The sequence below is a fragment of the Candoia aspera genome, chromosome 1, assembly GCF_035149785.1.
Source record: "Candoia aspera isolate rCanAsp1 chromosome 1, rCanAsp1.hap2, whole genome shotgun sequence".
NCBI lineage: Eukaryota > Metazoa > Chordata > Lepidosauria > Squamata > Boidae > Candoia > Candoia aspera.
The window spans coordinates 219,740,580-219,753,796 of record NC_086153.1 but is presented as its reverse complement, the minus strand read 5'-3'; the positions used below and the strand labels follow the sequence as shown (position 1 = coordinate 219,753,796).

Here is a 13,217-nt window from a genome sequence, read left to right as displayed (position 1 = left end):
TGCAGTTTCACTAAGAATATTGTTGTGCACAGTCAGAGAAGGTCAAATGGTATTAAAATGATGAAATCTGTGTTTTTAATCATAGCAACCATTTAGTCATTAGTTAAAATGAAAATTAAACAATAAGCCAATTGTACAGTTCTATACAATTGATTTAGAAAGCAATTTCAGCTTGCAATCTAGATAATCTTTTTTCTTTTACTTGACAAAAAAATATATATGGAAAATTGTGATCCATCACCTAGCATTCTTTAACTCATTTTTAATCTAGCCAATTCAAATGTTTATGGAAAACACTTTTAATATTCTCTTGGGATTGTTTTACTCCAAAAGCTAGGTGTGGAATCACAAAATTGAATATTCCCTGGTATCAAAAAATTCTACCTAAAAAGAAAGTAACAGTGCCAGAAAGAGACCTGGGAAAAATGTTATTTCTGATGTGCTAGCTTTCCACATACATGGAGATGTAGTCATGAGGAAGCAGTGGTCCTAAGGGAATCGATTTATTCAAACGCAGTTCTCAACAACCCTATGTATGACTGCAGCTGCATTGTGCATATAAACCTGTGTGTTTCTATGTTGCCTGCTTAGCTGCATCTGCATGTCCACCCCTCTGTAGAAGTTCTTTGTATTCAGGAATAGCTTTTTGAGTGAAACAAGGGGCTGCAAGAGGAAAGGCAACAGAAAACCTCAGCTGGCACATAAAACAGCTGGGCAGCCTTTGTTTTTGCAGATGTATTATTTCCCAGATTGATTCGTTATTCAAGGAAACATAGGAATCAATCAATCAATTACAATCACATTTATTTGATACAATGGTTTTGTATTTTGTATTTTTTAATTGTCTCTGCACTGTTCAGGAGATTTCAGTTATTGGGCAGTTTCAACGCACAAACAAATAAGTGCTAAAAAAATAAAATAAATAGCAATAACACAAATTCAAACGCCACCTAATAGGTTAACCCACTTAATAACTTGGAATACTTCAGCTTTCAGAAAGTTGCCTAAAGAAATAAAATTTGTACTTTTTCCTTAAACTCATTAAAAAGCACATTGACAGGCTTTCTTGGCAACTGTGTTCTGTAGTCTCATTCCAGAACAATGTAATGTGATTTTGCTGTGTATTTGAATTGGGGTCAGGCAGGAATTTACTTGCATTTCATATTTGTTGGTGGGAAGCAGGCTCCAGATGATCTAGTCCCAGGTTCAGCTTCAAATTCCCAATAATCATTCATCTAGAATGTTGAAGCACCATCAACATTGCCTCTGAGTTTCTTACACATAATGGTGCTAGAATGCAACATCAGCATCACCAGAGCAGATGTCTTATTCATTCCCCCTACCCCCATCTCCATCCATATATTGCCACTTGGGCCTCAATGATGGCACAGTTACAGCAGCCAGCCTTTCCTTTGCACACCTTTGAGAGAGTGGGTTTACTTAATGCCAAGGGCAGTATAAGAATCAAGTGGTTGTTAGATCATGGCCCATTCCTGCAATGTTAGCATCAGGAATGCCTATTCACTGGGAGACAAGAAGGCTGGGGGTTCTACCACTTTCCCTTTTTAATGGAAAAAAAATATCCCTTAGTGGCATTAACTGGTGATGGCATCATAATGAGCCATAAACTGAGTGTCTGCTGGTCTGCCCCTCAAGAATTTAAAAGTGAATGGAGTAGCTCAGTGCTATGATGCAATATTGGATCAGGGACCAAGTATTTGCTTACATCATCAAGCAAAAGAAATGGATGGGAGAATTCAGGCTTCCCAAGACTGCCTATTCGAAAAGACACTAAGCTACAGATCCACCCAATATTGTGATCTCATTTCAACTTCTCTTCTAGCATATTTTGAGACTAAAGACTAGAGACATTACTGATCCCACCTTGATTTTGCTCATTTTGTTGGCTGAGATCCATTGGATAGAAACTGGAAAGGTGGCCTCCCCTGCATGATTCCTATTGCAGGATTTGGTCTTGCCACAGCATAGTGTTTATCAGTCCTCACTAACATGCTACAAAAGACTCTGTCATGGAGTTAGCAGCTCTACCCCAAGTCTTCCTCTGCTACTCCTCCAAGTCTTTTTATGGTGCTGAGATTTTCCTCCCTGTTTGAAGGATTTTGTCAATGATGGGCCTGTCTCTGATTGCTCTTGGAACGGGAGGAATCAAACCCTGTGTGGCAGCATTCGGTGGAGACCAGTTTGAAGAAAAGCATGTAAGAATTGTGTTTCTTTTCTTCCACATCATCTCTTTATCTTTATAAGACTTTGTTTATTTATTTATCCAATTTGTCCCTGCCCATCTCCTCCCATCGGGGGACTCTGGGTGGCTTACAATAATCAATTAAAACAACAATCACACAATAAATAAAATATACAGTATAAAATTACAGTAATAAATGATATAAATAAGAGTAAAAAATAAAAAGTCCAGGTGGTTAAAGAATCTAAAACTGTCCAAGTGTGGGAGGAGTGGTCTGTAGCAGCCATCCCCATGTAGATCTGTTCCCCTCTGTGCCCCAAGCGAGGCGGCAGAACCAGGTCTTCAGACTCCTCTGAAAGGCCAGGAGCGATGGGGCCAATCTCACCTCTAGGGGCAGCATATTCCACAGGGCAGGAGCTACTGCAGAGAAGGCCCGCTTCCTGGACCCCGCCAGATGAAATTCTTTTACAGACGGGGTCCGTAGCATGCCCTCTCTGCACGACTGGGTGGGATGGGCTGATGTAATGGGGAAGAGGCGGTCCCTCAGGTAACCTGGCCCCATGCCATGTAGGGCTTTAAAGGTGATAACTAACACCTTGAACTGGACCTGGAAGCAAACTGGCACCCAATGCAGCTTGCGCAGCAGCGGTGTTACCTGCGCCCTTCTGGGGGCACCAAAAACAGCTCACACAGTGGCATTCTGGACCAGCTGAACCTTCTGGATACTTTTCAAGGGTAGCCCCATGTAGAGCGCATTGCAATAGTCTATATGAGCGATAACAAGGGTAAGAGTAACTGTACGAAGGGCCTCCCGATCCAGGAAGGGGCTTAACTGGTGCACAGCACGTATATATGATATTTATTTTACACCAATCTATTGCAATGAAATGATCAATGGGCCAGAGTTCCCATATAAAGGGTAGTTTGGGATGTTAACTTTAGAAAGCTTTGTCCAATAATGGGCTAGATAGAAATATAAGGTATTTGCTCATCTTCCTCTGGTATGTGCAAGAGATAGAGGCTAGATAGATGATACAAAGATGAGCAAATACCTTATATTTCTATCTAGCCCACCATTGGACAAAACTGGCAGCAGTTCCAATACCAATATTGCAGGTAGAGAAACGTCAGCTACCTCTCTTACCATACCCATGGTAAGAGAAGGAAGATGGATGAATGTAAAACGACAAGGAAGAGTAGACAGAAAAGTATATAAACACAGAAAAAATCCCTGTGCAATTCCCAATTTCCTCATCTTGTCAATATAGGTTGCCAGCTCCAGCAGAAATCAGTCTGGGGGATTCACCAATAAGTGTGCGTGCCTGGTATTGTTAGGTGCACATATATGTATGTGCTAATATACTTGCCAGAAGCTCTATTCCAAAAAAAGGCAGGGCAGGATAAATAAATACATGAATAGTAATTCAATTAACAGCTACAAATTAACATTAATTAATAAAATAAGGTGCCTATTTATATAACGATTTCATTTCCCCACCTTTGTATACCAACTATTCTTTCTCTTATGCCCATAAACAGACACCTGTGCACACATTCCCTCAATCTTCTAACTGAAATAACAAAACATAATAATTAAAAAAAGCAGGATGGAATTGGGGTACAGTTAAGGAGCAACTGCACTGGGAAAGGGTAAAAAGAGAAAGGAAGACAAAAGGGAAGGAGTGAAACTGGCTGGAGAGGAACAGAGGCATCTGCAGCAATTCAACCACCAGTGAGTCAATTCTTCTCCTTAAAATGGGAGAGGAAAAGCATCATATCCTTCCTATTAGACAGGAAAATATTTTGAGCAAGCCCTGGCTTAAAAAGCCAGTATTGTAGCACCAGGATTCATTGAACTTCCACCTCTAGAACTGCAGTTGCCAACTAACTTGGCAAACCAAGTGTTCAATATCCCATTATTTTCTAAAAATTTGTATACTTGGTTATTCAAAGGATGGCCTTTTCTCTCAATTTCTTTGCTAGCCTTTTCTTTAAGCATTTCCCCCTTAACACCATTATTGAAGCAAAGCTCAAAAGAGTATCTGCACTCATAGCTATTTCTTACATAGCATGTGTAGTAGACTCATGAGATGATACATAAGCCTATACGTGTTCTGGTCTCTTATGAGGAGAGGAAGCCATTCTTCTTGACTTGTCTTTACTGGACCACAGATTCTCAGTATATCATGAGTAAAATGAAATTTTACATGGAAAGGCATCATTTTATTCTTTGTTTCATGCCAGCAAAAAGATTTGGACTGTCCCCACAAGCTACCCTACACGTGGAGTAGGAGAGGGGCACTTGATACAAAGCTTGTCTGTGGAATGGAATTAAGAATAAGAGAACACACAATATAAACCCACCCAGTGGTAAACTGTAAAAGTCACTTCTTCCCCTTTTCTCCTATTGCATTTGGAGAAAGATTTACTGTGGGTGGACTGAGCCAGCTTAGTCCCCATTAGACTTTATGAGGGGTTGGCCTCCAGAGTTTTTTAAATTACTGAAGTAATAACCTTGAAGTTATCCCAAGCATACTGATACATTCCTCTTGTTTCTCAGCCATAATGTTTTGGTCACATTTCTGTCAGTGGCCACCATCTAGGGTCACTATTAAAGAAAATGGCAGAAGTAGTAAGGATGCTCAGGTTTGAGATCAAAGTCATGCAGAAGAGTGGCCTCTTCTAGCACCAATGGTGTCTCTGCATGGGAAGCAATCCCCATGAAAGAGCAGGTCTGAGGGTCCTCCTGGACTCACCACTCCTGCTGAAACAGCAGGTAGAAGAAGTGATCCAGGTAGGCTTTGCCCAGCTTTGGCTGGTGCACCAGCTATGGCCCTATCTGAGGTGAGAGGAGCAAGCTACAGTATCCCATACCCTGGTCATCACTCATTTAGTGTAGAGAGTAAGAAAGATGACCTTGAAGGAGATATGCAGAAGCTGTTGCCTAGGCAAAAGCAGCCAAAGCAAACATCTGGATAATATTCAGTTCAGATTCTGAATCTATTTCACTGAACTATAAGAAGGAGGAGGAGGTACAGCACAATCAGACTTGCAAGATTCTGTTATTATTTTATTAATCTTAATAAAAGTAGTTTTAACCTTCTTATGGAAGTGATGTCATGGTCTGGTCTACCTAGTGGGGCTGACATCTAGACTATTGCATGCACTCTCCATGGGGTTACTTTGAAAGACCACTTGGAAGTGTCAGTTTGTTCGAAGTGTAACAGCTGGTGTACACTTTGGCACTCACCAGTAGGAACATATTAACACGAGTGTTAGGGGCCCTGCATTGGCTATCTGGTGCAATTTAAAGTGCTGGTGTTAATGCATAAAGCCCTTGAGGACTTGGCACCAAGTTACCTTTAGGAATGCATTCTCCCACTAGAACTGGCCTGACCAAATCAATGTTTCTAGGAAAAGCCGCTGATGGTTCTCCACTCTTGGGCGGTGCAGGAGACCAAGGCTCAGAAGGACCACTTTTCCCTAGCAGCACCAGCCCTGTGGAGCTTAGGCTAGCTCTAGCATTAGCTGTCTTCTTGGAAGCAGCTGAAAACAGAGTTCCTCTGGAAGGTGTCTGAATTTTGATGCTCAGCTTTGGATTTTGGATTTTTTTAAAATTTATATATATTTTCAAAGTTTTTGTTTCTATTTTAATCTGATCTTCGATGTTCTAGCAGTTTATGTATTTCTGAAAACCACTGAGAATCCTGTGGGATTGTGACAGGATATAATTAAAACAGACATGCAAACAAAAACATAAAGCATCGAAAACAAAGCCAAGGAGTTTTCTATCTGCATTGTGAAAGTGACTAAGAGATTTTGAAATTGGATGGTTCTCAGATAAAACAAGGGTGTGAAATTGACTAGAGAGCAGGTTAAATGGCAAAGGGAGCTGTATCCCAATCTTTACTTTTTCTAAGAATTTGGCAGAAGGGAAAGGTAATGTGGGTGTCTGTCTATAAACTTAAATCAAATGTGAAGAAACTAAGAAACACATATGCAGGCAGGACCCTGGGTTTGACAAATAAACAAATGAGCAACTTCCTAAGCTTGTAAGTCCTACTTTTCTTGTCATGTATCTACTGAATAGCAATAGCTTTTTAGAAAGCTTCCATCATTGTGGTACTTGACATAGGAGAGAAATTGTAAATTGCCCTTCCCTTCTCTTTTCTTTCTCTTTTTCTGTACATTCCTATACATGGAAACTTGTTAAAATGAGAAATGAGATCAGAGTTACTAAAGCTATGGAAGAGGAGGAATGCTAATGCACACACACACACACAAACCATACACAAACACAAACAACACAAACACATACACATACATTTCCATGTGTGGATATATATGTATATGTATACACATATATGTGTGTGTGTATGTGTGTTTGTGTATCACCCTGTCCCCAAATCTCTTAGGGACTGTACAATAATAGGATAAAAAAGATAAAGAGACAGCAACCCCAAACACATGAAAATCCAGATCTCAGGAAATCAAATAGCAGCTCAGATGGAAACAGCAGCCAAGTTACTGTTACATCTCATAAACAACCTTAACATTAAATTCCAAATGCCTGTTTGAACAAGCTGTGTGGACGATCCATAACAAGGTCAGACGTTCTAGAAGCATCAAATGGTGGAGCTATTCTAGCCCAACCTTCAAAGATGTGCAAGAAAACCAGATAATTATCCTCAAGAGGGGGATGTTTAGCCTCTTCTTAAAAACCTCCAGAGATGGAGAACCCACAATCTCCATAAACAGACTGATCCACTGTAGTGCATATCTTGTCCTCAAGAAGCTTTTCTTTATATTCAAACAAAATATCGTTATTTCTGGTCCTAGTTTCTGTGGCAGTGGAAAATAGTTCTGACCATCCTCCATATGGCACCCTTTTAGCTGCCTCAACACTGAACATGGAATTCAGAAAAAAGCTTTAAAAAGAAAGGAAGAAATAGTATTTGAGAAATTGGAAATCTTGTATTAATTATAGCACAGTAACAGCACCTGAGGGTTGTATCATTCCCCTAAGTGCAACATTTATGAACAATAATAATTAATCATATTTTGTAATCATCCTTTAATTAATAGATAATTAGGATGTGATTATAATAGCAAGAATATGCAGCACTTGTTTTTTAAATGCTTTACAAATTTCCTCTGTTAATCACTGATCTTCTCTGGGTGGTTAAATATTACCTTTCTTGACTAAGCAGTTCCCTAATGGGTTGCTAAAAGCTAATGCTTAAGCAGGCTGATAGACCTTTGAACGTTCCCAACCAAATTTCCAAACTCTGAGTGAAGAAACAGTTCCCTTTCTAGTAGATCCATTATCATATGGCCGCTGCCTGAACCAACTATTCCTTAACTAACATGCACCAAATTTAACCTCTTCAGATCAACATAGGAAGAGAGCTGTGTTAATTTAAGCCAGCAAAAAATCAGAAGGAATCTGGTAGCATCTTTTCTGAGTAACGAAATTTATTAAAATAATAAAATTCAATAACATTAATTCAATGTATTAGTCAGAAAAGGTACTACCAGACTCCTCCTAATTCTCTTCAGATCAAGAAATGTAAGTTCATTAGTGAAATATGAAGGCTCCACATGGAGAAGAGGGGACATTTGTCATTCACCCAGTTTCTACCAAGAAAGTAAGTTTAGAATGAATGGGAAACCCAACATGGTTCCTGGTAGGAGTAGAGGTAAAATATATGAATTTCACATGGGTAGATAACCCTTCTCCAATCTTTTAGAAGAGATTGCAAGAATGGAAAAAATATATCTGAAAGGCATAACCATTTGGGAAAAGGTCCGAGAGTTACATGACATCTGGAGAAAACCTAGTTAAGGAAGACTGGTGATACAGAAGAAGGATAGGGATCTATAGCAGCCTTCCATAATCTGATATCTAGCAGGAATACCTTGGCTGTTCAAGCTGCCAGCTCCAACCTGGTGCCTTCAAGATATATTGTATTTCAAGTCCCACAATCCATATAATGAAATCGGAGATACTACGGAAGTCAGCCAAAACACCAAGAAGGTACCAGAAAAGGAAAAACAGGAATAAAGAAATGGAAACTGAAATACTGTAGATAGAATAATAGGAAGGCAACTATCTTGCCCAAACTCCTGTCCCCATCCCCACCGCATCTTGCCTGGGGATGATTAGGGTTCAAGTTGAATAAATAGAAAGGACACCAAATTGGACAAAGTTGGTTTTAACAGGAGGGCTGTATTCCATAGAATAAGCAATTAGCTTCAACTGCTGTCCTGCTCTTTATGCAGATCAGTGGCGTCCTCACAGGGAATCATAACTGGGATAATTGTATACCTTTTTGTGCCAAGTCATCTTTCATCCAATCATCCAATCCTGAGAGTCATGTGAAAATTCTGTGCATTTCAAACTGTTTCTATTCAGTCTGGATCAGATAATTAAAATATGAGTCTATGATTTCCCCTGTCCTATTCAAATGATTAAATGCAAACCCCTCCCTGGACCATGAGAATATTACCTTACATTCTTGCATGCACAAAAATAACTATTTGTGCAGCATTAATGTTGTGTTCCATGGTGCAATATAGGCTCAATCCAACTATATGATTGTGAAAATGATTTACAAAAATCCATGACTGAGAGTGAAAATTTCTTTTGACATCTGGCTCAGGATGCTCAAGTTTTGTCCAAGAGGTATATCAGATATTTGTAACCCAATTCCTACATCCCAAAAGAAGAATTCACATATGAATGGGAAGCATATGAAGGTTCCCTAGGGCAAACTGAAGGGGCTTCAGCATAATTACATCTGCTCAGAAATACATACTGGACTTCCTGGATATTGCCACTCATTTTGAAGCCTAATGAGATGCCCAAAAAGTCACCAATCCAATGCAGCAACAATCACACTTTCAACAGTTCAGGAGTTATTGTTGATGCAGCTGTGGTCCTCAAACACAATAAGCATCTTCAGACAAGCTACATTCTAAGAATCCCAAGTGATTTGATAATCCCTTGAGTCAGTCTTAGAAACAGGTAAGCAAGCAAGGTATATAATTAAAACATCAGGAGATAATGCAAAGCAAGTATTAAATCCTGGGAAGTCAGCTTAGTCTCAACCTCCACAGGGCAGCTGCTGAAAAATAACAATTGCAAACAGTGCTTGCTCAGACATGAGTAAAAATGTAAGCAACCACTGACTGAATTCTAACAAGATGTTGTAGAATCCTGACTTTGGGGTTGACCTCTCTGTGGTACCTTTCTGGGCAACATGTACCTGGAAGGGCTAATGCATAGGTTAACTGTGGGTAAAATGTTGGAACCAGACAGGTTCTGGGGTGGGGGCAAATCAGCAGTAGCATTTGCCTCCTAACGTTAGAAAATCATAATAAGACAAACACTCTTTAGAATACTTCAGTTTATTTTCATTTCCTATATGTGTCTGTTTCTTCAGGTGCATATAATTAGTAAACCCAAAACCAAATAAGACTAAACTATATTTGCTATATTTAGTTGGGCACTAAGTTTCAGTATATACTAATTATGGGCTATACCTCTGGCAGCTCTAAATTTTGATATTTGAGCTAGAGGATAGGGTTGAGCTTTTAGTAGAAAATACTGTTCAACCACACTTACCTCTCAAGCTTATTTTGTTCTTTCAAAAGGAAATTAGATTGGCTAATTTTGGGAACCCCCATTCCTAACTGGCCCCATCTCTTTTGGACGAAAGGCTGTATGGCCAATAATTCTTCTGCAAACAGCAGGAGTTCAAATCAGTTGGTATCTTTGATGAACAAGTGAAAACAGTGATAAAAAGTTGCAACATAGTCTTGCTTTCCAAGGATAGTCTCTTGTCCTAGGTTCTGAGAGCAGGTTATCCATGCTCTCTAGCAAGGGGCAGTGACAGCATTCTATTGCTAGCCTCCAGTTTTCCACTGCTCATTTCTAGATGAGCATTCATGGCTGCTGAATCTGCTTAGTCTACATTTTGATGGCCGTTTTTTGCCTTGTCTTAAAGAAATAACTGATTTTTTGCTGATCCCAGCAGTCCTCTGTGCAAGCTGCTTACACTTGTTACCTAATGACCCTGTTTTGGTTCCAGTCTTACTGCACTCATCACCCAAGTATGACATTAAAGAGAGTCACTGTAATTAAAAGAGTTGGTTTATATCATAATGTAAAAATAATTGCAAAAGCTATTCAGTAAAAGCAGAAGTAGCATCAAACCCCCCTTAAGAAGAAAGCCATTCAGTTTCTTTCTAAAATCATCCCGTGAAGGGTCTTGCCAGTGGGATGAGCAGTAGAAAGGAATTCTAGAGGCCATGCCTGTTTTTTTTAGAAAACTTTATTAAAGCATTTTCAAAATATACATAAAAACTAAAAGGATTTAAGCAAAGAAGCCTAAAAGAAAAAGAAACAGAACTAAAAAGGGGTGAATAAGCACAAAACAAACTACTACAAAGTGACTTCTGCCTTTCTATAACAAAGATCTACATAAATCAGTATCAATCTCTTCCTCCAGTTCATATTATAGCAAACATTATTTCTATAAAGCATTTAAATTCTCATGATTACATTCCCTTCTAAAACAAGATTACCCTCCCAATTAAAGAAAAACATACAAAACCCTTCAAACATAATTTGGAACCTAATACAGTAACAAGCTCTGCCCTTCTTCGCTATCCTTTGCTTCTAGCTGCCAACTAAACTAACATTAACCAAAAGTATAAAAATTATCCAAACAGCATAAACATGTATCTAAACCCTTCAAAAAACCATCCTGATAACCACATTTAAACAATAACCTAGGCATTTACCAAAAAGGTAAGAATTTTCAAAACAGCATAACCATTTATCCAAACCTTTAAGAAACCATCCAGATAAACACATTTAGACAATTGTCCCACTTCAGAGTAAACCAAGCCGTTTACATGTCTCAGTATTATGTACAGAGCTTTCTTCTTGTCAATTTCAAGTTCTACAACCTGCTTTAAAAAGCCCAAATATTTGTCCAAAATCTTCCAGCCTTTAGAGTTTAATTCTCTTTCTTGATCATGGTGTGGCGCCAACACTGTCTTCTTATCTTCAACTTTCGACAACTCAATTTTCCTTTGACTATTTAAACATAAGTCACCAATTCTCATCTTTTTCTTTGGAGAAACCGCTTTGCTCTTAAGGTAGTTTTCAGCCTTATCAGTTTCTCTCAATTCTTGTGACAATTTGGACTCCACAAATTCTGAGAAATGCTCCAAGACTTGAATAACAGCATTGTAGAGATCTTTAAATATCACACATATTAATTTCCTCCATATTTCTTAACAGTAAGATAGATTATGGCGCCCTCTAGTGCCTCAGGAAGGTAAAGTTATTAACTCTGTAACTGAACACTCTCTCCAGCCTTTTTATCTCTGGTGTGGCCAATCAGGAAAATAAAAGGTAATAACAAACAGCATTCCCATGGGAAAGTGAAAGCAAATAGATCAGAACTCCAATCCACAGATTCAAGAAAGAAGAGAAAGTTTTATATTCCTGAAAAATCACTTTAATAAAAAAGCAATAAAAAACACAAAATTCTTTAAATCTCAATTTAACAAATTATACATAAAAAGCCAAATTACCAAGTTAATAATGGGAGTCACCAAGAGATTCCACATTTCTTTGTTGTAGAAAGCCTCTCTTTGGTAAAATTCAAACAAAAAACCCTTAGTGCTGTAGAAATGGGGTAGGCAGCTTTAAGGCCTGTTATGGCTTCAGAGCTTCTTGGGAAGAAGATGACCACCCCACCTTCCAGCTGATCACTTACCAGTCAATCGCAAAACAATTTTGCGGTCTTTTGGCTGTGACTAGCCATCCGGAGAACACATGGGTTTATTCCTGGGGTTCTCCTTAATCCAGAGAATGCTTCTGGGCTCCAAGGAAGCCTGCCTGAGCCCAAGAAAAAAAGCTGCTCTGACAGGTCAGTCAGCAGACAGCAGAAAAAACCAGCTCAAGCCGCCATTGTCTCCACTGGAAGTCCTAGAGGCCATACCTGGTGATTAATGCCCTAGCATCCATGCAGAAGCTAGGAGCAAGCAGAGAAGAGTATCTAAGTAAGATAGTAATCATTAGGTCACATGAAAGCATGTATTCCTGCAACGTTTTGCTGATCAGCTATACTAGGAAATCTGCTTTTTACCCCTGAAATATTATTGGTACAAATGAAGCTTAGTAACTAAAGATGGAATTGCATGTGAGACATGATATAATACTACCTGCAAGATTCTCGTGGCTTCTGGGAATAGGGGATACAAACCCTGGTGGCAGAATAAAATCCTGATTAGAGATTTTGGTGCCCATCAACATTAGGATGATTTTTCAAAACCTTCTGCCTTAACCCCAGTTTGCAGAGTGCTGATAGCATAGATTTCTTTCTGCATCTTTCATTACTATGAGCCAATGGGAGGCAATTGCCCTCAGTGTGGCTTCATTAGTGCATATGCAATTCAGTATCACAATACTAATTTTCAGAGATATTTACCCCATTAGAAGGATCCAAAAGAGAAGGTTGTTTTTAAATAATCGTATTTTTATTTTCAATTGTTTGTATTGCTTGTACATGGCTTTTACAGGATTGTTATTCTTGTCCGACTTCACTCAGCAGGCAGGACTATAACCAAACAGATAAGTTTACAAGAATTCAAGAACTGCTGATATTCTTCTTTGAGGACAGGTTAGGAGGCCGTAATCAAAAAATCCTAGTGACTCCTCTGTTCTTGATCTTGATCTCTTTTCAGTCTTCAAATTCTTTTGCACCTCTTTCTTCTTCCCACCCTAAGTAACAGCCTATTGGGACCCCACTTTTACACAAAAGGGTCAGCTTCCATCTGTGCCTTGTTTTTGCAATAATCAGGTTTGCTACCTTGTTTTTCAGTGACTGTGTGAAAACTAACTCTCATAATCCTCTCACATTCTCCATGTGAAAGCGTAAAGAAGAGTTTTTCCCCACTGTTAGTTTATAGGCATGGAATTTTCATTTAATTCCGC

The 13,217-nt window shown here is 39.0% G+C and overlaps 1 protein-coding gene across 3 annotated transcripts in view; it reads left to right on the top strand.

The window, feature by feature from the left end:
• SLC15A2 (solute carrier family 15 member 2) overlaps positions 1 to 13,217 on the top strand; it is a 91,604-nt gene that overhangs the window by 17,938 nt on the left and 60,449 nt on the right. For all 3 annotated transcript variants that reach the window (XM_063288790.1, XM_063288788.1, XM_063288789.1), the window contains one exon: positions 2,117 to 2,216. In XM_063288790.1, the coding sequence (XP_063144860.1) occupies positions 2,117 to 2,216 (100 nt within the window). The remainder of the gene's footprint in view (positions 1 to 2,116; positions 2,217 to 13,217) is intronic.